This window comes from Microcaecilia unicolor, chromosome 2 (assembly GCF_901765095.1).
Source record: "Microcaecilia unicolor chromosome 2, aMicUni1.1, whole genome shotgun sequence".
Classification (NCBI taxonomy): Eukaryota; Metazoa; Chordata; class Amphibia; order Gymnophiona; family Siphonopidae; genus Microcaecilia; species Microcaecilia unicolor.
Window position 1 is genome coordinate 629,409,467 of NC_044032.1, and position 26,712 is coordinate 629,436,178.

The 26,712-nt window shown below is 43.3% G+C and overlaps 1 protein-coding gene across 1 annotated transcript in view; it reads left to right on the forward strand.

Annotated features, from left to right (window-relative positions):
• CLGN (calmegin) overlaps nucleotides 1-26,712 on the forward strand; it is a 350,951-nt gene that overhangs the window by 284,306 nt on the left and 39,933 nt on the right. The window contains exons 11-12 of the mRNA XM_030191707.1: nucleotides 9,036-9,251; nucleotides 16,702-16,821. Of these exons, the coding sequence (XP_030047567.1) occupies nucleotides 9,036-9,251; nucleotides 16,702-16,821 (336 nt within the window). The remainder of the gene's footprint in view (nucleotides 1-9,035; nucleotides 9,252-16,701; nucleotides 16,822-26,712) is intronic.

Below are 26,712 nucleotides of genomic sequence, written 5' to 3' on the forward strand. Positions count from 1 at the left end.
AGCATCCATACCGAGGGACCTCAGTTTATTTGCCTCTGTGGAGCCATGTCAGAGGCTTTGCTAAAATCCAAGTACACCACATTGAGCACCCCTCCAACATCTAACTGGTCACCCAGTCAAAGAAATCAGATTTATCTGACAAGACCTGCCTCTAGTGAAACCATGCTGCTTCGGGTCCTGCAGTACATTCGAGACAAGACCTGCCTCTAGTAAAACTATGCTGCCTCGGGTCCTGCAGTCCATTTGATTTGAGAAATCTCACAATCTGCCACTTTAGAAGCATTTCCATTAGTTTACACACTACTGAGGTCAGGCTGATAGGTCTGTAATTCCCAACCTCCCACTCTTGTGTAGAGGGGACCACATCCGCCCTTCTCCAGTCCTCCGGGACCACTCCAGACTTTAAAGAACCATTGAAGAGGTCCAACAACGGAGCCACCAGAACGTCTCTGAGTTCCTTGAGTACTCTTGGATGTATCCCATCAGGCCCCATTGCTTTAAATATTTTTAGTTTAGCTAGCTCATCACAGTGACTTATGAGAATCAGTCCTAGTCTATCATACATCCATCTCCATTAGCATTTGTTTTCTGCGGTTCTACCCCCGGCCTTTCATCTGTAAACACAGAACAGAAATAATTGTTAAGCAGTTCAACTTTATTCTTATCAGCTTGTACATTATTCCTCTCCCTCACCCTTGAACCTCAGAATGCCATTATGGCACTTCCTCCTATCAGTTACATATCTAAAAAAATGTTTTGTCCCCAATTTTACCGTATCTGTTATTTATTTTCTTCCATTTGCATTTTTGCTTTCCTAATAGCTTTTCCAAGTATTTTTCCTTGTCTTCCTCTTTCTGAGTCATCTTGTAATTTATAAAGGCAAACTTTTTTCCCCTTACCTTTTCCTCTATTATGTTTGAGAATGAGCGCGGTCTTCTTTTCTTTATACTTTTAAGCAGTGCTTTTTTTGTAGAAAAAAAGGTGCCGGTACTCATTGTGGGCGGGGTCACCACACATGGCACCGCCCCTATTATAGCCACACCCACATTAGCCACACCCCTTATACCAGCCATAGCGCATATAAACAGACATCATTGAAAATATTATACTAGTATAGGAGAAAAAATAATGTGATTTTTTTTCATTATAAATAATTTCTGTAAGCTGTTACAGCTCCAGTATACCCAGTGCAAAATAAGACAAATTCCAAATACTAAAATAAAAATAAAATGATTTTTTTCTACCTTTGTTGTCTGGTGACTTTGTTTTTCTATCCATATTGGTCCCAGTCTCTGATTCTGCTGCTCTCTATCTGTTCTCTTAACTCCGTTTCCAGGGCTTCCTTTCCATTTATTTCTTTACTTTCCTCCTTTCTTCTTCTTTTGTTGCCCTGCATCCATAAGTAAAAGCTGGGTGCTCCTCTGTGGAATTGACTGGAGGAGGTATAACATGGATCCAGCTTTTGCCTATTTTCTCCATCCATGTGCAGTTTTTCTCCTCTCTTCCCTTTCCCTCATCTCCATCCATGCGCATCTTCTTTTTTCTTTCCTCCCCTCCATTCATGTCCAGCACTTCTCCTCTCTCTTTCCCTCCATCCATGTCCAGCATTTCTCATCTCTCTTCCCTCCTCTGTATCCATATAAAGCAATAATTCTCTCTCCCCTCTCCTCCATCCAAGTCAGCATTTCTCCTCTCTCCTAGCCAACTCCTCCATCCATCCATGTCCAGCAATTCTCCTCTATCTCCTGCTCTCCTCTCCATCCATTTCTAGCATTTCTCCTCTCTCCCCTCTCATCCATGTCCAGCAATTCTTTCTTCCCTGTCCTCCCCTCCCTGTCCAGCGATTCTCCTCTCTCCCCTCCATGTCCAGCAATTCTCTCTTCCCTGTCCTCCCCTCCCCATCCAGCGATTCTCCTCTCTCCCCTCCATGTCCAGAAATTCTATCTTCCCTGCCCTCCCCTCCAGCAATTATCTCATCCCTTCCCTCCCATCCCATGTCCAGCAATTCTCTCTCCCCTGCCCTTCCCTCCCATCCCATGTCCAGCAATTCTCTCTCCCCTGCCCTTCCCTCCCATCCCATGTCCAGCAATTCTCTCTCCCTTGCCCTTCCCTCCCATCCCATGTCCAGCAATTCTCTCTCCCCTGCCCTTCACTCCCATGTCCAGCAATTCTCTCTCTCTTGCCCTTCCCTCCCATGTCCAGCAATTCTCTCTCCCCTGCCCTTCCCATGTCCAGCAATTCTCTCTCCCCTGCCCTTCCCATGTCCAGCAATTCTCTCTCCCCTGCCCTTCCCATGTCCAGCAATTCTCTCTCCCTTGCCCTTCCCTCCCATCCCATGTCCAGTAATTCTCTCTCCCCTGCCCTTCCCTCCCATCCCATTGATTTCCAGCAATTCTCTCTCCCCTGCCCTTCCCTCCCATCCCATCCCATGTCCAGCAATTCTCTCTTCCCTGCCCTTCCCATGTCCAGCAATTCTCTCTCCTCTGCCCTTCCCTCCCATCCCATTGATTTCCAGCAATTCTCTCTCCCCTGCCCTTCCCATGTCCAGCAATTCCCTCTCCCCTGCCCTTCCCTCCCATCCCATTGATTTCCAGCAATTCTCTCTCCCCTGCCCTCCCCTCCCATTACTTCCAGCGATTCTCCGCCTCTTTCCTGCCCTCCCATCGACGTGCAGCGATTTTTCCGTCCCTCCCCTGCCCTCACCTCTCCCATATCCAGCGATTCTTCGTCCCTCAGCGTCCTCCTTCACTGCCTGCCAGCCAGCGTCGGACTCAGAAGCGAACGGTGCAGGCAGCGATTGGCTGGCAGCGTCGTAGCTTTCCTCTGCATGTCCCGCCTACAACTTCCTGTTTACGCATAGGCGGGACTTGCAGAGGGAAGCTACGACGCTGCCAGCCAATCGCTGGCTGCACCGTTCGCTTCTGAGTCCGACTGGCTCAGTGGCAGGCAGTGAAGGAGGACGCTGAGGGACGAAGAATCGCTGGATATGAGAGAGGTGAGGGCAGGGGAGGGACGGAAAAATCGCTGCACGTCGATGGGAGGGCATGAGAGAGGCGGAGAATCGCTGGAAGTAATGGGAGGGGAGGGGAGGAGGAGAAAAAGGTGCCGGTACGCCGTACCGTTGCGTACCGGCACAAAAAAAGCACTGCTTTTAAGTATTTTTCTAACATAAGTTTGTCGCCTTTAAAATAGCTCCTTTCAGTTTTGACAACTGATGTTCTACTTCCTTCAGCTGTTCCCATCCAACTAACTCTTCCTCGAGATAGTCCCCCATCTTGGCAAAGATAGTTCTTTTGACGTCCAGGACCTTCAATCTTGTATAAGCCCTCTCCTCCTGTGTTGTAACCACACCATTCGGAGATCACCAGATGTCAAATGATCCCTCACCATAACACTCCCCATTTGTAAGCACCAGGTCTAGAATAGCTCGGTCCTGCGTGGGTTCCATTACCAACTGCTAGAACAATTTTTTCTTTAAAGAATCCAACATCCCCTTGCTTCTGGATGACCCTGCAGCAGGGACTCCCCAATCAACATTTGTCATATTAAAATCACCTATCAATAGTACTTCCCCTTTCCTAGCTATCTTGTGAATGTCTTGTATTAAATCTCTGTCCATTTCTTCTGACTGTGAAGGAGGCGTATACACATGAGTTTGTCTTGGGCAGACTGGATGGACCATGCAGGTCTTTTTCTGCCGTCATCTACTATGTTACTATTTCACAGCAATGTAAATATTACCACTTTCCAGTTTAACGCACAGTTCCTTACCCCTTATGCCCTGCAGTTCTGTCACATTAATATTATTCTTAACATATACCATTCCTCCACCCTTTTTTCCTTCCCTGTCCTTCCTGAACAGATTATAGCCAGGTATAACTATCTCCCGTTTATGGTTCTCCATGACCGCCACTAAAACTAAATCAGCTTCTATCATTGCAGCCTCTAGATCTAGAAATTTTCCTATACTGCAGGCATTGGTACACAATGCTGTCCAGATATTACTATTTTCCCCCTTTCTCTAAAGGTATTTTATGTCTTATGTTCCTCAGGGTTATTAATGACTTTTGGGCTTTTCTCACCCATCCCCACTGAATTTTTTTATAGCCCTCTTTAGTACATTAGTCAGTCTGTTATAGAAGACAGTTCGTTCATTCTTTGATAGATGGACACCATCACTGCTCAGTAGCTCTTAGAATATCATCCCATGGTCTAAGAAACCAAAGCGCTCATGTTGGCATCATCCATGCAGCCATATATTCAGCTCTAGGATGCGAGCTTCCCTCATTCGGCCTTTACCCTCAACAGGAAGGATGAATGAGAACACCACAAGTGCACCTAACTGTTCACCCTCTGTCCCAGAGACATGAAGTCACATTTGATAGTAGAATACCTAGCAGTATGATTTGTACTAACATGGATGAGCAGCATAGGAAAGTGGTCAGTAGGCTTGATGAGTGTTGGCAAACTTCTGTTGGTGTTGACTTTTGTTGTTTGACCTTCTGTTGGTGTTGGCAAACTTTCTGATACTTCTCGAATCTTGGCACCAGACGGACAGCATACCTCTGTGGAAATCATGTCTGGTTGGCTGATGGGTGCCTCTGTACCCCTCAGAAGTGAAACACCAACCACGCTACCTTTTGCTTCTTATTGGCCCCTGATCCAGAGGCTTTGGTATTTTGATTGTTTCCTCCTGTTCTTGAGATATTTTCAGCTCTTCTACCTCCAGGGCGACAAACTGATTCTTCAGTTCAACGGAAGATGGAGTTGGGGAGTTGATCTGGCAGGATCTGGTGATGTATCCAGTTGTCCTTTTTCTGCACTGTATCCCCTTCCCCTTTGCTGGAGATCCCCTATGCCTCAAGATGCATTTCTGGGATGGATGTCTGGTTGTCACAGATGCTTCTTAGTCTTGCCACCTCCTCTTTTAGTTCTTGTACTTCTTTTATGAGGGATTCTATGTGCATACATTTAGCACATAAAACCAGACCCTTGCCTTGGACAAAGCATTCAGTCTGGACAGAGGCAGAAGTTACTACTACTACTTATTTCTATAGCTGTACTACATGTATGCAGCGCTGTACACTTGAACATGAAGAGACAGTCCCTGCTTGACAGAGCAACAGACATGGGTACTGAACAAGTAATTAGGGGTTAGGAGTTAAAAGCAGCCTCAAAAGGATGGACTTTTAGCCTAGATTTGAAGACAGCCAGAGATGGAGCTTGATGTACTGACTCAGGAAGTCTATTCCAGGCTTATGGTGCAGCAAGATAGAAGGAACGGAATCTGGAGTTGGCAGTGGAAGAGACGATAAGAATGCACTACCAACTGACTTGAAAACAATCAACGAAATAACTAACTTTCATAAATCTCTGAAAACGTATCTCTTCAACAAGCTTAACTATACCATCTCGCCAATCCACTCCAGTTCTGAAAGTCATCTTTCTATAACTATCTGCTTAGATCTTTTTTCTCATCCTTAATCTTTTTGCAATACCAATTGTATCTGATATCCTGGAATGGCAATGCCATAACAGGTCTCTGTAAGCCACATTGAGCCTGCAAATAGGTGGGAAATTGTGGGATACAAATGCAATAAATAAATAAAATTTACCCAATGAATGGAGTTCCCGGGGAAGAGTATAGGGAGAGATAATAGTGGAAAGGTACTGAGCAGCTGCAGAGTGTATGCACTTGTAACTCAGTAAGAGGAGTTTGAACCATATGCGGAAATGGTTAGGGAGCCTGGCGGACTATAAGCCATGTAGCAAAGCTTTGAACAGATTGCAAGGGAGAGTGGTGGCTTAGTGGGAGACCAGTGAGAAGCAAGTTGCAGTAGTCTAAGCGAGAGGTGATACGAGTATGGATAAGGGTTTTGATAAGGGACGAATTGTGGTGATGAGATAGAGAAAGAAATGACAGGTTTAGTAGTCTGTTGGATATGTGCAGAGAGAGGTATCAAAGATGACCCCAAGGTTACAAGTTGATGAGTCAGGGAGGATGAAAGTGTTATCCACAGAGAGAGAGAATGGGGGAAGAGGAGAGATTGGTTTAGGGGGAAAGATAAGAAGCTCAGTCTTGGTCATATTTAGTTTCAGATGGCAGTGAGGCATCCAGGCAGCAGTGTCAGACAGGTAGGCTGATTGGGCCTGGATTCCTGCTATAATTTCTGGGGTGGAGAGGTAGATTTGGGAGTCACCAGCATAAAGGTGATACTGAAAACCATGAGATGAGATCAGAGCACCAAGGATGAAGTATAGATGGAGAAAAGAAGAGGTCTCAAAACAGAGTCCTGAGGTACACCAACTGATAGCGAGATAGAAGAGGAGGATCCACCAGAGCTTACAGTAAAAGTGCGATGGGAGAGATAATAAGAAAACCAAGAAAGAACAGAGCCCTGAAATCCAAGTGAGTACACTGTATCAAGGAGTAGGTGGTAATCAAAAGCATCAGATATATCAAGAAGGATGCGGATAGAATAGAAACCTTTGGATCTGGCTAGGAACAGGTCATTGGAGACTTTAGCAAGGGCTGTTTCAGTTGAGTGAAGATGGAGAAAGCCAGATTGAAGTAAATCAAGAATAGCTTCAAATAAAAGAAAGTCAAGACAACAGCAGTGAACAGCACGTTCAAGTATCTTGGATAGGAAAGGGAGGAGGGAGATGGGGCAATAGTTGGGAGGACAGGTAGGGTCTACAGAAGGTTTTTTGAGGAGTGGTGTAACTAAAGCATGTTTGAAGGCATCAAGAACAGTCACAGTGGAAAGTGAAAGATTGAGGATATGACAGAGCGGATGACAGCAGGAGAGAGAGTGCTGAGTAGATGGGAATAGGCTCAAAGGTGAAACAAAAAAGTGAGGAGAATGGATGAGGATACCAACTGTTTTATATTTATTCACTTAAAAAATTCACTTAAAAAATTACATGTGCATAAACAGCGACCCGACACGGCCGTGTTTCGGCACAATGGCCTGCTTCAGGGGTCTTTATAACCTTGAATGATGTAGTTTAGAATGTTTGTTCCAAGGGAAATAACAGGAAACAAATCTCTCTGGTCTCCTCTTCAAAAATAATATATATGAGATATATATTTTTTTTTAAAAACGAGCATCTAAATACTCCTCTCCTAAGAGTTATCGGCAAATTGTGAAAAAGCTTTTCACAATTTGCCGATAACTCTTAGGAGAGGAGTATTTAGATGCTCGTTTTTAAAAAAAAAAAAATATATATATCTCATATATATTATTTTTGAAGAGGAGACCAGAGAGATTTGTTTCCTGTTATTTCCCTTGGAACAAACATTCTAAACTACATCATTCAAGGTTATAAAGACCCCTGAAGCAGGCCATTGTGCCGAAACACGGCCGTGTCGGGTCGCTGTTTATGCACATGTAATTTTTTAAGTGAATTTTTTAAGTGAATAAATATAAAACAGTTGGTATCCTCATCCATTCTCCTCACTTTTTTGTTTCATCTTCACGGTGTCGTGAGGATTTTTTACCTCCTTTTTTGCCTTCGAATAGGCTCAAAGGAACAGGTAGCTTGGAGGAGGAAAGAAAATGTGCAGTTTCCTCTTCAGTGATTTCAGAAAAGGAAAAAAGGAGGCAGGGTTTTAAGGAGGGTTCAGAGAATGGACTGGGATGGTGGAGGAGACTTGGTTGAGAAGTTTAATTCAAGGTTGTCCTTGATCCCAACTTTTCTTTGTGATAGCTATAGAACCATTAGCTACTGCAATTAGAAATTTGGATGCATATCAGAGAAGAAACTCATCCTATCTCGCTATACACAGACGACACCTTGGTCTGTATCAGTAATTTATCTGAATCTCTTCCTTATTTATTATATCTCCTTGTCCTAATGACAGGATATTCAATAAATTTTTCCAAATCAGTAATCAAACTCTGCACCATGATATTGCTCATAGTCCACGGTGAGGTGCCTGCATACCTCTCACATGATCATCCTACCTCTTAAAAACATACTGAAGGAGGCGAGGAATTATCTGACCCTTCACGTACCCCAAATGTCACAAGTTCATCTACAAATCTGTTCACTCAGCGAATTTCCCATACCAAAGCATCAAACTATGGAATGCCCTTCCCAAGTCTGTTAAGATCTAACTTCGAAATACCTCAAGACTTACCTGTTCAAAAAGTTCCCTTGCACAAAACAAAAACGAATCATCCTCACTCATAAAACATGCGACCTAATCCTCCCTTTTCAAACCAAGTTCAAGACTTCAACATAACCAAACTATAAAACACAGGAAACTAAGCAACCAAACCCAAACAATAAATCTTCCCTGACACGTTAACAAACCACCCCAATCTCTCCTCACATCTACCCACCCCCTCCCTCCCTTACTGATCTCTCTCTTAATTCTTTACTCCCCCATCTACTCTCTTCAAATGTATTTCTCTACCCTCAAGAACTAACATTGTAAGCCACATCAAACCAAACATGTTTGGAAAATGGGGGATATAAATGCTGCTAAAAATAAATTAAATAAATAATGCTGTATGGCAAAAAAAGCAAACATATAGAAGAATAATATAGCTCAATCATGACTTCAAAGCATTAATTAAACTCTGGAATTCGTTGCCAGAGAATGTGGTAAAGGCGGTTGGCTTGGCGGAGTTTAAAAAAGGTTTGGACGGCTTCCTAAAGGAAAAGTCCATAGACCGTTATTAAATGGACTTGGGGAAAATCCACTGTTTCTGGGATAAGCAGTATAAAATGTTTTGTACATTTTGGGAATCTTGCCAGGTATTTTGTGACCTGGATTGGCCACTGTTGGAAACAGGATGCTGGGCTCGATGGACCTTTGATCTTTCCCAGTATGGCAATACTTATGTATTACAATCCCTAAATATTTAGGTTCATTATATCAATCTAATTAAAGTCTTTTTGAAAGAGCAAGAATATCAACTGTGTACAAAATGTCAAATAATGTTGCTCTAATCTGAGTTCTTTGGGCAGCAAATTCTACGATAAAACTGCTGTAAAAGTTATAATCAAAATATGTTTTGTTTCAGGGAATCTGGAGCCCCAGAAAAATAGCTAATCCAGATTTCTTTGAGGATCTTCACCCTTTTCTGATGACCCCATTTGGTGCAATTGGCTTAGAGCTATGGTCTATGACATCAGATATCTACTTTGACAATTTCATCATCTGTTCAGAAAAAGAAGTGGCAAACCGCTGGGCTTCTGAAAGCTGGGGCCTGAAGAAATTGGTAGCTAGTGCTAATGAGGTATAGTATTGAAGACATAAAATAGTAACTATTAAATAGTATAACAGATTTAAAAACTAGCAATATTTTACATTTGCCTAGTAATTATTAACATTTCACTTTAGTATATCATATTTAAGGAAGCTTTTATTAAAGTGAGTTTGAGAATTAGTCCTCTCTGAGTTACACAAATGAGTCATTTGACCATTTGGCTTGAACAAGTGGTTCCCAAACCTGTCCTGGGGGACCCACAGCCAGTCAGGTTTTCAGGATATCCACAAATGAATACTCATGAGCAAGATTTTCATGCACCGTCTCCATTGCTTTTAAATTTATCTTGTGCATATTCCTTACATTAGTGACATTGGTGTCATTTGGTGCCAAGATCCTCCTGTCGGTGGATAATCATTTAACTTGATCTTCATCTCCAGTTTCCCTGTATGCCAGGCATTGTTTTTCTGAGGTTTCAGGCTTGAAAAATTTGTTAACTATGATGACTCCTAAGAAGGTAACTAATCTAGAAATTTGGTGGATCATGATCAAAATGGAAGCAGCTCTATCAGGCTTCTAATCTCAAGTTTATAGTTTTTCTGGGGAAACTGTTCATAAATTATCTACTGTAAATCAAGAGTTGGGTAATCATGAGCAGACTTTGTTGAACTATGCTGGGAGGATTAGGGCATTAGAGGCTATTGGGGCAAGTCTGTAAAGTTACGTCTAAAGATAGAGCCTTTCAATTTACTGTCACCTCTGATGCATGTTAGTGGCATCTATGTGCACTAGGTGCTATTCTATAAGGTACTACTTTCAAGGGGGTGTACACGTGGGCCGAGCATACGTGGGCAATGGGCGCATCTCCCAGTCATGCACCTAGTTTATAGAATACTAGCTACATGTGTCACTTGGGCCTTCCATTGACATGGTATAAGAGGGCGTGCCAGTGCCAACTGTATACTAGTATTCTGTAATGGCATCTTGGTGCTAAGCACATGGTGTTGGGGCACCTAGTTTGAGGAGGTGCCACTTTATAGAATTGCCCTTAATGAATTCCTCTTTAGTTAAGGGGAATATGATATTGGAGAATAGATTAGAAAAAGTTGAGAATACTCTCCATTCAAATAATAAGATATTTGAATTTTCCTTATTGTAATATATCAAATGCAGAACTGTTGAAACAATATATGGTGGATATCTTGCATTATGAGGCTGTATCTTTGCCACAGATTAAGGCTTTTTGTGTCCCAGATTTTCTCAGGAATGTGTCAAGAGATACAGCTCTTCAAATGCAAGATTTAAATGTAACCGCCCTCTTAAAAACTTCAATTTTGGAGTCCAATTACAGAGGAAGTGTGGTGATCTTTAATAGAATCTCTGACAGAGAAAGGGTGTTTTCTGTATTTAACAAAAAGTCCACACTTTTCCATGGGAGTGTTGGCTGTGTTTACCCAACTATCTCCTAAAAAATCAAGAGATTTGTTAAGAATTTATAAAATTTAGGCCCAGGGCTTTGGGTATATTTCTCTTAAATTCTGTAGAAAATGTTTACTTATTTGAGTGACGAATATGTTTTATGATCTAGGTGTCGTTGTACATAATACACTGAAGTCTGCTCAGTATGCGGCTGCTGCCAAAAAAGCAAACAGGATGCTAGGAATTATTAGGAAAGGGATGGTGAATAAGACGGAAAATACTATAATGCCTTTGTATCGCTCCGTGGTGCATCCGCACCTTGAGTATTACGTTCAGTTCTGGTATCCGTATCGCAAAAAACATATAGCGGAATTAGAAAAGGTTCAAAGTAGAGCAACCAAAATGATAAAGGGGATGGAACTCCTCATGTATAAGGAAAGGATAAAGAGGTTAGGGCTCTTCAGCTTCGAAAAGAGACGGATGAGGGGAGATATGATTGAGGTCTACAAAATCCTGAGTGGTGTAGAACGAGTAGAAGTAAATCAATTTTTTACTAGTTCCAAAAGTACAAAGACTAGGGGACACTTGAGGAAGTTACATGGAAATACTTTTAAAACAAATAGGAAGAAATATTTTTTCACTCAACGAATAGTTAAGCTCTGGAACTCTTTGCCGGAGGATGTGGTAACAGCGGTTAATGTATCTGGGTTTAAAAAAGGTTTGGACAAATTCCTGGAGGAAAAGTCTATACTGTTGAGACAGACATGGGAAGCAATTGCTTGCCCTGGGATTTGTAGTATGGAGTGTTGCCACATTTGGGTTTCTGCTGGGTACTTGTGACCTGGCTTGACCACTGTTTGGAAAACAGGATACTGAGCTAGATGGACCATTGGTCTGACTCAGTATGGCTACTCTTATGTTCTTATGATCTATTACATTTGATGGAGTTCAAGTTTATGAAGAAAAACCTAAGAAATATAATGATGTAGAAGCCAAACCAGCTTCCTCTGGTAGTTAAAAGTGTATGAAGAGACATTTATGTTTAATGGCAGGGAAATTAGCAAGTTTTTGATACTCTGTATTTCCTTATGATTTCCTTGGATTGTCTCCCTGGCTCTCCATATTTCTTTTTAAGGACCTTAATTGTATTTTCTTTACATAGGTCCCCTTTTACTAAACCACTGTAGCGATTCCCAGTGCGGCAATCCCGCCAAAGCCCATTCTTCTTGAATGGGCTTGGTCGATACTGCAGCACAGGAATCACTAGTGTGGTTTGGTAAAAGAGGCCCATAGTTTTCTAATGGGTGACTTTTTTTCCCTGTTTATTTTGCTTTTTGTTTTGTTTTTGTAATTATTTGTAATTGATAATCTCTGAGGACAAGCAGGCTTGCATACTCTCACAAGTGGATAGACGCCGATTCGCATTGCCTGATCCGGCATTTATGCCAAAGTAAAAAGTTAGAGCTTTGTGAAGTGCGAGCCATGCTCCACTGCGCATGAACGAGTGCCTTCCCACCTGTCGCGTGAAAGTGGTCCCCTTAGTTCTTTTCTTTCCGTGTGAGGAGCAGTCTCTCCACACATCCGGTCTAAAGAGCTTTTTGAGTGTCTTTCGGCTATTTTTCTTTCTTTTTTCATTGTGGGTTTTTTTTAAACTTTTCAAACCCACCCATATTTTCTTAGCAAGTTTTGCCTTTTACGTTTCCTTTATCTTCGATGTCACAGGCCAGTTTTAGGCCCTGACTACAGTCTAGTTCTTCCCTTCTTTTTTGTGCAGGTTTCCCGAGAGGCTCAATGAGAGAAGATTTTTGGAGCCGGGTCCGGTTCCTCGGCATCGATTTCGGAGGCATCAGCATCGACGTCGAGCATTGCATTGGCATCATGAGCCTTCGTAAGCATGGCTGTTTCGAGACCTTTAGGCACTGGAAGCTGTGAGGCGTCAAGTGGGTCTCCACCTGTCTCAAGGCCTCCTGTTGTGCAGGCCCCCCCATATGACTGTCCATCGTCAGACCCAACCCCGAGGCAACGTGAGGATTCAACATCCTCAGCACCGAGGAGCTTGGGTGACATGCTTCAGGCGAAGGCCAAGAAGCACTGTCATCGATCATCCTCGATACATGGTGCTGGGAACTCTGGGGTGTCAAGAGACTCTGCACCCGAGAAGCGTCAGCGCCAGAAGAGCCGCTCTCTCTCCATATAGCAGGCACCAATGCGATTGTCTCCAAGCAGCCAAGATCCTGCTCCAGTATTGGCCCCAGCAGTTCTGCAACCTATGCCCTAGACAGAACCCCTGCTTTTCCTGATATCGGCCCTCGATGAGCGCATCTTGACCTTGCTCTCTGAGCTGCTGGATGGCCTTATGCAGCAATGTGCAAAGGTATCGGGGGTGCTTGTGCCTGCCATACCTTCCGCTACTGCCTCGCCTGGCCCTCAGTCTGCCGTGCAGCCCCAGTATCGAATGCTACCCATGCCAGTACCCCCTTGACATCGGTAGAGGAAGCTTCGCCGGAGTCAAGGCAGGAGCCGGTTTCCCGACACCGCTCTCAAGGACATGGCTCCTTGGCATTGAGGCAGGTTCAGTCTCGGACATCCCATAGGGAACTTCTGTCTGACATCGAGGAGGAGCGCTCATGGGAATCAGAGGAGGATTCCAGATACTTTTCCTCTGATGAGTCTTATGGGATCCCCTCTGAGCCCTCCCCGCCACCTGAAAGGAGATGCTCTCCAGAAGAGAGCCTTTCTTTCCCATCTTTTGTCAAGGAAATTGCTGACACCATTGCATTTCCTTTGGAGGTGGAGGATGATCCCAAGGCCAAGATGCTGTCAAGGTCCTGGACTACACATCTCCTCCTAAGGAGGGTGTGATGGCTCCTCTGCATGAGGTTTTTGAGGAAGTCCTCGTCAGGAACTAGGCGTCCCGTCTGTTGGTCCCTGTTGTGCCCAAGAAGATTGACACCCAATACTGGATCCATAGTGACCCTGGGTTTGTAAGGCCTCAGTTGCCGCACAACTCGATGGTAGTGGAAACCACTCTCAAAAGAGCCAGGAGAACTAGAGACTATAGAGAAGCTAGAACCCTGGATTCTTTTGGGAGGAAGATGTACCAGGCTTCAATGCTGATCTCCCGTATACAGTCATACCAGCTCTTCACAAGTGTTTACTCGTAAAACAGTGAGATAGCTGTCAGACTTGGTCGATATGTTCACTTCGGAGCAGGCCGAGCCTTTTCACCAGTTGGTCAAGCAGCAGAAGGCATGTCGAAATTTCTCCTCTTGATGTGGCATCCAGGATCTCTGCCCAAAGTATAGCAATGCACAGACTCACCTGGCTTTGTGTTTCTGACTTGGAACATTCTGTTCAGCAGAGGTTGGCGGATACCTCTTGCTGGGAGGATAACCTTTTTGGAGAGAATGTTGAAGAGGTTGCTGACTAGATCAAGAAACACACTGATACCATCTTTTCTCTCTCCTGCCGGACGCCTTCTACATCCACCTCCTCATTTAGGAGGTTTTTTGGCAAGCCACAGCGTGGTCCCTACTACTATTCTAGGCATAGGTACACTCCTGCAACTCAGCAGACTGCCCAGGTTCAGCCCCATTGCGCTTATTAACGTCAACAGCGTGCACCTAAGGCCCCTGCTGCTCCATAGTCAAAGCAAGGGGCGAGCTTTTGACTGGCTCCAGCAGAGCATAGGCGCAATAAAGTATCCATCCCAGGCGACTTACCGGTCGGGGGCGGGGGGGGGAGCTAAAATATTTTCACCAACGGTGGCCTCTTATAAAGTCCGACTGGTGGGTTCTTCAAATAGTCCGTCTCAGATACACCCTCAATTGGATCTCCAAACCTCCAAATTCCCAACAATAGCTCATTCATTCAGCACTCAGCACAGGCAGGTACTTGTAGAGAAACTCTCCACCCTTCTAAAGGCCTGTGTGGTCGAATCCGTTCCACCAGGGGAGGAAGGACAGAGATTCTATTCCAGGTACTTCCTTGTGCAGAAAAGGACAGGGGGAATGCATCCCATCCTAGACCTAAGGGCCCTGAACAAATTCCTGGTAGGAGAAAAGTTCAGGATGGTATCTCTGGTTCACCTTAGTGCAATCAGTGCTTATCATCACCATGTAAAAGGTAAGCCTATCTCTGGACAGCCTTTAGTTGTTCACTTTAGGGGAGGTTTGATTTTGTCAAAGCCCCCTGGCAAACCTCCACCAGTATCATGGGATCTCAACGTCGTTCTCACTCAGCTGATGAAAGCTTCTTTTGAGCCACTGAATTCCTGCCATCTGAAGTACTTGACCTGAAAGGTCATTTTCTTGGTGGCTGTTAACTTCAGATCGTACTGTCAGTGAACTTCAGTCCCTAGTAGTGGATGCACCTTATACTAAATTTCATCACAACAGAGTAGTTCTCTGCACGCATCCTACGTTCCTGCCGAAGGTGGTGTCGAAGTTCCATCTGAACCAGTCAGTTGTCTTGCCAACATTTTTTCCCCATCCTCATGCCCACCCTGGTGAAAAGAGCTTGCACACCTTGGACTGCAAGAGAGCATTGGCCTTTTACATGGAGCGAACAAAGCCCTTCAGACAGTCCGCCCTTTTGTTTGATTCTTTCAATCTCAACAGGAGGGGAGTCGCCATCGGAAAACGCAGAATCTCCAATTGGCTAGCAGATTGCATTTCTTTCACTTATGCCCAAGCTGGGCTGATTCTGGAGGGCCATGTCACGGCTCATAATGTTAAAGTCAGCCTTTATTGAAGAGATTTGCAAAGATTTGACATAGTCTTCAGTCCACACATTCACATCTCATTACTGCCTTGAGCAGGACACCCGACGCAACAGTCGGGTTGGGCAGTCGGTGCTGCAGAATCTGTTTGGGGTTTAGAATCCAACTCCACCCCACAGGCCCATTTTATTCTGTTCCAGGCTGCGCTCTCAGCTACTTTGTATATAGTTTCAGGTTAATCTATGTTATGTCCTCGCCGTTGCGAGGCCCAATTGACCAATGTTATTATTTTGGCTGAGCCTGGATGCTAGGGATACCCCATCTGTGAGAATAATGCAGCCTTCTTGTCCTCGGAGAAAGCGAAGGTACTTAACCTGTAGCAGGTATTCTCCGAGGACAGTAGGCTGATTATTCTCACAATCCCGCCCACCTCCCTGTGGAGTTGTTTTATTTTTTTTTACTTTTGGACTTAACTAAGGAGCACGGTTGCGTGACTGGCGGGAAGGCAGTCCGCACATGCGCGGTGCTGCACTGCACTTTTGCCAGAAGGCTCTAGCAAAACTTTCTTTTTTTGCTATGCATTATGGTGATTCCCAGGTCGATGCGGATCGTTGACCCATCTGTGAGAATAATCAGCCTGCTGTCCTCGGAGAATACCTTCTACAGGTAAGTATCTTCGCTTTCTCTGAAGATAGCAGGCCAATTATTCTCACATACCCTCTCACCTCCCCTAGGAGTAGAATTTAGTTTTTGACTGTATTATTGCCCTGCTGGTCCCATGCTTGCAAGTCACTTGGGCAGGCATCCACAAATGTGCCGTGGGAGCACTGCCTCAAGCTCTTAAAGGGATAGTATGCTAGTCTGCGTTTCTGCACTGGGTTCTGTGAATGACATCACCCACATGTGAAAATAATTGACCTGCTGCCCTTGGAGAATATCTGGTACATCTGAGTAACTTCTAGCACTGTTGTCTATTATATCTAGTTATTCTGCGCCAGCAGATACCTGGATACCGATACTGAATATAGTGGTGTAATTCAACCATGAGGGACTGCATTTGAATCATCTGCTATCTATCACAACTGAATATCGGGTGGGAAGATTTTATTTTTGAAACTTGTGCACATACTTTACCATGCATAATAGTATGCAGGTATAAGTGTACCCTGATTCTTTCCAACCTTGATTATATCCATGGGAGCTTCCCTTAGAAAATGAGATTGCAGTTTAGACGTGCAGTGTTTAAAAAAACCTGTTTATTATTCTGGCTCTACTGAGATGTAAGAAAAAACAATGATAAAGTTAGTTTACTTGAGGTTTTTTGTTTATTTTTTTTCTTAGCCTGGCATATTTGGTCAACTGCTGACTGCTACAGAAGAACGCCCATGGCTTTGGATTATTTACATTCTGACTACAGGATTACCATTAGGACTGATTATAGCATTCTGTTGGCCAAGAAAGGTAAAACTAAACGGATTTTGTACATTATCCCTTCATATTAAAGCAGTAGTGTGTTAGCTAGGTTATGACAGATATTAACTGGATTCTTGTTTGGCCCTTGTGCACTCTGTGATTCCTGAGTACTTATTAGTTTATATGTTGCTAAATTTTTATAATCTCTGAAATAGTGTGCACACTTTCTTTATATTTCACCTATCTGCAGATAAGTGGCTTAAAAAATAACATCAAGACAAATTTTCTAAAAAAAACCACTTTATTTTTTTTTTTGGGGGGGGGGGGGGGGGTTGCTAGCAGAACTGAAGACTCCTTTAAGTTTTGTGTGTGTTTTGAGCTTATGCTTTGTATTTCACCTGGTTTTTTGGAACAGACATGTCTCTATTTTTTGCAGTTTTCTCCTGCTCTTTTTTCTAGGTGATACAGGCCTTTGATGAGAATTGAGACTCTTTATAGAAATAACTGCCTTTATAGCAGTATTTTGGAGTTTTGAGGCCAAATTTTGTCATTTTGTTATGTTCTACTGACAGATTACATGAAGTATATAAAACCTTTTTTTTTTATTAGATCAGGTCTTATTCCCTTATCTGTTGCTCTTACAAAATAACATGGCGTAATAAGATTTTTTTAAAAACATAACTTAGATTTCAGTAAAGCCTTTGACACGGTTCCTCATAGGAGGCTCTTGAATAAACTTGACAGGCTGAATTTAGGACCCAAAATCATGAACTGGATTAGGAACTGGTTGATAGACAGACACCAGAGTGTGGCGGTTAATGGAATTCACTTGGAGGAAGAAAAGGTGAGTAGTGAAGTCCTCAAGGATCAGTGCTGGGGCCGATTGTGTTCAATATATTTGTGGGCAACGTTGCTAAAGGGTTCGAAGGTAAAGTTTGCCTTTTTGTGGGTGATACCAAGATTTTTAACAAAGTGGACACCCCAGAAGGAGTGGGAAACATGAAAAAGGATCTGCAAAAGTTAGAATGGTCTAATGTTTTGAAATTAAAATTCAATGCAAAGAATTGCATAGTGATGCACTTAGGGAGTAGAAATCCAAGGGAGACATATGTGTTAGGCAGTGAGAGGCTGATATGCACAGACAGGGAGGAGGGACCTTGGGGTGATAGTATCTGAGGATCTGAAGATGACAAAACAGTGTGTCAAGGCGGTGGCCATAGCCAGAAGGATGCTAGGCTGTATAGAGAGAGGTGTAATCAGCAGAAAAAAGGAGGTGTTGATGCCCCTGTACAAGTCGTTAGTGAGGCCCCACCTGGAATACTGTGTTGAGTTTTGGAGGCTGTATCTTGCTAAAAATATAAGAAGACTTGAAGCGATCTAGAGGAAGGCAACAAAAATGATATGGGGATTTTGCCAAATGACGTACAAGAAGAGACTGGAAGACCTAAATATGTATACCCTAGAGGAGGGACAGGGAGATATGTTACAGATCTCTACTATAATAAAAGGCACCTTCAACGTTCTGAAGCTGACTCCGTTGCTTCAAGTGAAGGGTTCGTTAGGATCGTTAGGTTCGTCGCTCTGTCACCATCTCTCTCGGCCCCGCCCTCGCGCCTCTGATAGGTCCGCCGCCCTCGACGTCATCACGTTTTGACGTTGAGGGCGGCGGACCTATCAGAGGCACGAGGGCAGGGCCGATAGAGATGGTTACAGAGTGACGAACATAAAGGAAAAAAAACCCTTCACTTCAGCCACGTTGCAGGTGGGTGGCTGGAGGGGAGGGAAAGAGAGGGGGCAACTACCCTGGAACAGGGAGGGAAGGAGAGGGGGGGGGCAACGACGCTGCAACTAATTTGGAGGTGGGCCAGATGGACACAGAAACTGGGATGGAGGGAGGGAGGGGGTACCAAGAAACTGGGAGGGAGGGGGGAAACGACCCTGGAACAGGGTGGGTGGGTGGGAGGGAGGGAGGGACAGCGGACCCTGGAACTTGGAGGGGGGCTGACCCTGGAACTTGGAGGGGGGCCAGGCGGACCCTGAAACTGGGGGAGGGGGGGAAAACGACCCTGGGACTGGGTGGGTGGGAGGGAGGGAGAGCGGACACTGGACCTTGCAGGGGGGGAGGACCCTGAAACTGGGAGGGAGGGGGCCCCTGGCACACACTCCCATTCTCACACACACACACACACTTGCACATAGTCTCACTCTCTCTGTCTCACACAGTCACACATTCACTCTTTCTGCATCACACACTCACTCTCACACACACTCTGTAAAACACACATACTCCGAGGAAAACCTTGCTAGCGCCCGTTTCATTTCTGTCAGAAACGGGCCTTTTTTCCTAGTGTTTAAATACTTGAAAGATATTAATATAGAAACATATTTTCCAGTGAAGGGAAAATGGTATAACTAGAGAGCATGATTTGAGGTTGCGAGGTGGTAAACTTAGGAGTAATGTCAGAAAATTCTTTTTCATGGAAAGGGTGGTTGATGCCTGGAATGCCCTCCCGAGGAAGGTGGTGGAGACTAGAACTGTGGCAGAATTCAAGGTGGCATGGGATGAACACAGGGGATCTCTAATTAGAAAATGAATGGTATAAAAAAAAAAGTTTAAAGGTTTGCATATGTGTTTGCATGTCAAGTGGTGCTTAGATGGCAACTCTGGCTATATCGACTAAGGTCAGTGCTGGGCTGGCTTGTACGGTCTTGAGTCCTGCATATAGCAGTCTGGGCTGTAGAGTGCTTCGACAGAAATTCCAATAATTTGGAACGTGAGGACAGTGTCCTGCAAATGACAAGATGGATTTGAATAGGCTTTGACAGCAGCTCCTGTATTTGGAACATAAGGATAGAGCCAAGCGGACTTCTACGGAGCTATGTCCCAACAACAAAGAAAGACCATGATAAAGTATATAATACCACGTTCATTGTTGGTTCAATCTAGAATTGAGAATGAATGAGACTGTTGGGCAGCCTGGATGAACAATTCAGGTCTTTATCTGCTGTCACTTACTATGTTACTATAATGTAATTATAGTACATCCATTACATTATAGTAACATAACTTACTATGTTACTATAATGTAATTAAAAAATGTAAAAAGAAAAACACACTACAAGCTCAGTATATGCTATCAGTGCACTGTACTATTTACTAAACGGCAGAATATGCTTATTCAAAGAGTGGCCTAGTTTCTTGCAGAATACTTAAATCATCTTCAAGTTGTAAAACTTCAGATACAGCATTCTATAATGTCGGGGCTGCACATAAAAGGCCCTAGCTTGAATTAGCTAGCTGGTTGAACGTTATGCATGGGATTATATGGGAGTAATGTTGCCTGAAAATACAAAGGGGCTAAACCATGCAAGTCTTTAAGCACAATAATTGAAAACACTTCACTGCATTTGTGTTCAAAAGGTCAATAGACCACAAAATTTTAAATGATCTTATTCAATAGGAAGGACAAGCCTCAGATTTATACAGGTGTAAATTTGTCAAACCTGTTTTTGATGCATCACAGGCTAACAAACCTTCCATTTAATCACAATATTTTTTAGTTTTGCAATATTTTTAGTTTTTCAAGTATGACTACAATCGAAAAGCTACTTAGCTTTTAAGCAGATCACTGGTCTCCCCTTTAAGCACTACCATCAGAATTTTAAACTTTGCTCTCCAATCAATGAGTGATCAATGGAGTAAGGGGTGATAATGTTCAGCCTTATGAATTTTGCTTAGTAACCTTACTGCTGCATTCTACAGAAGTCAAGTTTTCAGGATATCTAAAATGAGTATGCATGAGAGAGATTTGCATGCACTGTCTCCCTTGTAGGAAAATATTCATATTCAATATGGATATCTTGGCTATTTGTCCCAGGGGCTGGGCTGAGAACCACTGCAGTAATCTAATGATGATTTTTTTTTTTTTTTTTGCTTCAGTAAATTTTTATTAAATATTTTCCATTGCAAAAAGGTAACATAACCATTAATCCAGTAACAACTCTCATTACAAACCAAGAAAAAATGTATTTTTTCATTACAAAAAACAACCCACCTCCCACCCTCCCTCTCCACATACCCTATAAAAAACTGGTACTGGCTCAAAAAACTCAGAAACAAAATAACCCTGACAAAAAAAAAACCCTAACACAAAAGCCCCCAACAAAATGGCCCGATATATTAACCCCACCCTTTCTTCCGACAAAATGACCCAATCAGGCAATTCTCACTGGTGCAGGCTTTTTCATCTTCTCTGTTTTATTATCTGACCTTTCTGCTGCACTTCCATATTGTTCACGAATGCACAGCTTTTTGACGCCAGATGTACAGCATGTATAAAGGGTGGTATGCTGGAGATGGAAAGCTCCAGAGCCAGTCCCAGTAAAACCCGCACAAATTGCTGCCGTAGCCAGTGACTTCAACAACAAGTCTGAAGGCAGGATGCCAGACTGCAAGAGGGGGGGAGGACAGTGTGAGGGCAGTCAAATACGCTTGCTATTACAGCAATATGTGAGGCTGTGTGTTCATGAGCAGGGTATGGAGGGTACCAGTAGAAGCACTTATGGTCCCTGGTTGGTGTGTCTTATCCTAGCTTGTATGTTTAGGCCAGCCATAATTTTGATACAATAGAACTAGGGCAATCTGTATTGACCCACCTTAAGCTGTTTTGATTTGTGTTCTGCAAATACTGTTTCACATTGGCGGAAAATGAGGCAAGGAACAAAGTCGCTATGCTCACATTAGCCCTCTCCTCAAGTCACTTCACTGGCTCCCTATCCGTTTTCGCATTCAATTGAAACTTCTCTTACTGACCTATAAGTGCATTCACTCTGCCGCTCCCCAGTACCTCTCAACTCTTGACCCTCCCTAAACCCCCCCTCAGATACTCCGCTCTGTAGATAAATCTCTCTTGTCTGTCCCCTTCTCCTCTACTGCTAATTCCAGACTCCGTTCCTTTTATCTCGCTGCCCTCATGCCTGGAATAGACTTCCCGAGCCTGTACATCTAGCCCTGTCTTTTGCCGTTTTCAAGTCCAGGCTAAAAGGCCACCTATTTGACACATTGCTTGTGACTCCTAACCTTTACTCACTTGCCCTGTACCCCACCTCTTTAATTCCCTTGCCTCTTAATTGTTCTGTTTGCCTGTCTTATTTAGATTGTGAGCTCTTTGAGCAGGGACTGTCTTTTCGTGTATGGTGTACAGCGCTGTGTATGCCTTGTAGTGCTATAGAAGTGATAAATAGTAGTAGTACTTATTAAATGCCTGCCTGTTAACCACTGAATTAGTGAAATGCCTCTGTTTTCCAGCAGACTCATTTTTTTAATCTGTTTATAGTGTATTGCTATACTTGCCCTAGTCTATTATGCCATCAGGAGTTCCCTTAAAATGCCTTAAATAACAGAATAGTCCTCTTTTGACCATGATTTGTGCTTGGGGCATCATGACATTTTTAGCTTAAACTATAGTTATGAGAACAGGAGACAGCAAAGCATCAGTCAAAGACATTTTCAGCATGCAGCCACCATACTCATTGCTTGTATATATAGTTTGTTTATATTCCAGGTTTGTCATTTGATTCATGTTTTAATATACTTATGTTTTTGAAATGCTATTTTGCTTACATCTTTCAATAAAGAATTTTGTATACTAGTAGACCTTTTGTTTTTGTGATGCGCTATTTTTGTCAAGGGTCAGATTTACCACACAGCACAAAAGACACAGCCATACTGGGCCATACGTCCTCAAAAGTGTATGTAATACCCTGGCATATCTCAAAATGAGACAAACTCGGTGAATCTTACACACACAGGAGCAATTCTGTAACTCGGTGCCTCAAGGTAGGTGCCCAAACGCAGCATGATGAACGCTAATTTTATTATGGCATCTGGGTGCCGGCACCCATGTGTCTACATTAAAGTCGTGCCACTTATAGCATGTCAATAATAGACATAAGTGTGTGTGCCTAAATGCAACACTTTACCGTGTAACTTACAGTATCATGTAAATTATGTGTGTAATTGTTGGTGCCACCTATGCTGCTTCTCTGTGAATGCACCCTTTGCATTTATGCACTAAGCAATTTGCAGCATCACTTATGGAACAGCACTGAACATGCACCTAATGCTTACATATGCAAATGTACACCTACCCACATAAGTGTTAGTATTCTATAATATAGGCGCACAAATGGTGCTTAAATTTAGCTGTTATATTGTAGAATGAGGAAACAATGGACTCAAGCTACTTAGTCTGCAGAACATCATATCTTTAATAAAGGCTTTTTGGGAATCTGTCCTGGTGGACGGTGTAATCCAATTGGCAAAAGGCAGTTGATACTGTGGAATTTGGAAGGAGAAAACACTCGGGGGGGGGGGGGGGGGATTCATGTAAATGAGTTCCACACTCAGGGTCCATGGTCCCACCAGATAAATTTCCTGGAATTGAGATCATTATGGATTGTTCTAATGGCTTTCAGAGATCAATTGGCCAACAAATTTGGCCAGTTTGATGATGGCATTCACCACCATACCTGATTTTGCTTAGCTATATGCAGGGCTGGCCCAAGGGCTGTGTGAGCAGTGCAGTTGCATAGAGCTCAGGGGTGATGGAGGCACAAAAATAGCTCCCCGTAGTCTCCCTTGAGGTGGCTGTGGCAGGTCTCCATATTGGAAATAGCACAATCCACCTTAAGAACTACTCGGGTGCCCCAAAGCCTTCTGATCAAAATGTTAGCTTCACTGCCTGGAGTCCTAATAGAAAAAAAAAACCTCTAAATCCCAGCAGACACACTCCCATCTATAGCAATGGCTACATCAGAGTTTTTGGCAATGAGTTGAGAAGGAGCCATCACCACCAAAGCTACCTCACTAAGGATATCCTGCTGCTGACTCATTTCAACTTCTACAGTAGTATCCAGTGCTTCAGTGCCAGCTCCACATCCAAGCTTCCGGAGAATCTTGTGATCTTCCAGGCAAAATGAGAACTCAGCTTTCTCAGCAAAATTGGGCCCTCCAATGCCCCATCTGTCCTCCAGAGTAACACTTAAGTGAATGGTACACAAAAGAATACAAGGTCTACAGCACAGAAGAATCAGCCTTAGTGGGAAGATGATTACTTTTCTGCTTGTGATCCCCATTGGTCAGCCTCAAGGTTCAAGTAAGTAGCAGACTTCAGATCCTAGAGTAAACAACTCTGCATTCAATCTCAATGCCATCTCAACAGCTTCCCTCTCTCCAAGGTCTCATAATTTTAAATGGTGGATGTTTGCTTGTTTAGTGTGATTGTTTAGCCTCAACCTCTTTTACTGTCCCATACACCAGCAAAAGAGATATTGAATATCTGTGTTTGCTATTACACTATAAACCATAAAATCATACTACTTTTTAACCTTCTGATTACCCATCTATTTCTCCCTGATTCTCAACACCCCCCCACCCCAAACACACACATACACACCACCACCACCTTTCCCCATGGGACTTTCTTGAAATGCTTTTATGTTTCACTTATATATTCTGATATTGTCATCTCTTGCTCATTTCTGATCTGAAGAAGGCGACACTGCCTTCAAAAATGTATTATATTAGTCAAATAAAAAAGGTGGGTTTTTTTTCTTTTTTTGGTTTTGTTTTAATTCAGTTTACCTGTCCCATACAAAAATTGCTTGAATACATGAATACTTTTTTACATTTGAGTCAGGTTTGAAAACCAGCTCCATTAGGGTACACCTTAATGCAGTTGGTGCTTATTACTACCACGTCTTTATACAGTTGATTCATAAGAGTGGCCATACTGGGTCAGACCAGTGGCCCATCTAGCACAGTATCCCATTTTCAAACAGTGGCCAAGCCAGGTCACAACTACCTGGCATTTTTTTCCATCAAGCCATATAGTCTGCATGGATTTACATATGCTACATGTTTTACATTTATATGTCTCTTCAGACCTATCATGCTGTATGTTTTCACACTAGCCACATAATTTTAAAGCAGCACTGTAACAAAGCTTCCTTGTCATCTATACCAGACCAGTCCAGACTAATGGATTGTGGCCATCTACCAGCGGCAGGAGACAGAGAAAATAGTTCCAAGTAAACCACCCCTTAAGGGTATCGTGCAGCCTGGAATGTTCAGTATTTTCTCTGTCTCCTAGCGGATGGTGTACAGGATGTGCAGCTGTTCTGGATTGATGGCTGGTAGCTCCTGTCCCAGATTCTTCTGCTGACAGTGGAGCCAGGGGTGTGCTGGTAGCCATGTTGTGGCTAGTTTTAGATGATACTCAGTGGTCCTGAGTTCCTCATCTGCCAGCTAGAGTGATATCCAGTGACCCTGGTTCCCTCCCCTCCCCTACCTCCTCTGGCTGTCTTTATAGCAGGGTGATGGTTGATTGTGGCATGGAGTAACTTGTCTCCCCTGTGGGGGTTCTTCTCTTCTGTGGTGATAGGTATATCTGAATTTCTGCCTCTGAGGTAAGCCTTTATTTATTCCTGTCACTAGTGAAGAAACTTTGTTTTTCCCTCCTTTTCTGCCTCTGAGGTAAACCTTTTTTAATTCCTGTCACTAGTGAAGAAGGTTTTTTACCAAAAAAAAGAAAAGGAAGAAGAAGAAACATTGTTTTTTTTCCCATCCTTTTCTGCGTCTGAGGTAAACCTTTATTTATTCCTGTCACTAGTGAAGATGGTTGTTTAAAAACAAGAAGAAACTTTGTTTTTCCTTCTTTCTCTTGCCTGTTACCTGACTTATTTTCCCGCCTTTGGCAATGTTCCATCGCTACTGCAGCTTCAGTTCTGCAGGTACCTCTGTAGGGAACATATATCTAGGAGGACAACTCCTAATATATATATATATATATATATATATCCTGAGGTACTTAGCTGACAGAACACTACTAAGTAGCAATTATTCTGGACTCGTGTCTAGGGGAAGCCTACCTCTTTGGCCCAATGGCTAACTAGCTGGAAAAAGGAACAATGCCACAGATGGAATACATATTATTTATAAGGTAAAGAAATATATGTATAAATAGTTCTGAAGCAAAATGCCAAGCAAAATACAAAATAACTTGCTATAAAAAATAGATTACCACCAAAATATAGATAATGAAATATGATTATCCTAATGGACTAGCTAAATGAGTAATCACTACAGCCAATCACAATACTGATATCCTAATGATTATTATGAGAACTTACACCACACGTCTTATGCCAAATACATAGTTCGCAGCTAAATTCACAGACCATAAGTCATGACATAAAACCCATCTGTCTCAAACAAAAGCCAAGGACTAATTATCCCCATGACCATGGGTAGTATATCCTGTTATCACACCTTGCCGTCTGTGGCAGACTTCCAATGGTAAAGAAGCGGATTCCTCCTCTGAGACTCAAGGTATTAATCCGCAAACGAACCTTTTCCGGAGATGGGAAGGCGGTAGAACTAGAGGACATGAAATGAGATTGAAGGGGGGCAGACTCAAGAAAAATGTCAGGAAGTATTTTTTCATGGAGAGAGTGGTGGATGCTTGGAATGCCCTCCCGCGGGAAGTGGTGGAGATGAAAACGGTAATGGAATTCAAAAATGCGTGGGATAAACATAAAGGAATCCTGTTCAGAATGAAGGGATCCTCAGAAGCTTAGCGGAGATTGGGTGGCAGAGCTGGTGGGGGGCAGGGCTGGTGGTTGGGAGGCGGGGCTAGTGCTGGGCAGACTTCTACGGTCTGTGCTGTGAAAATGGCAGATACTAATCAAGGTCAGGTATACACAAAAAGTAGCACATATGAGTTATCTTGTTGGGCAGACTGGATGGATCATGCAGGTCTTTCTCTGTCGTCATCTACTATGTTACTCAAGCTGAAGCTTCAGCTAGTCTGTAAGTCCAGGAATAAAGTCCGAGATCTGTATTCTGGATGCAGATGACACAGTCATTAGGTAAGGCCG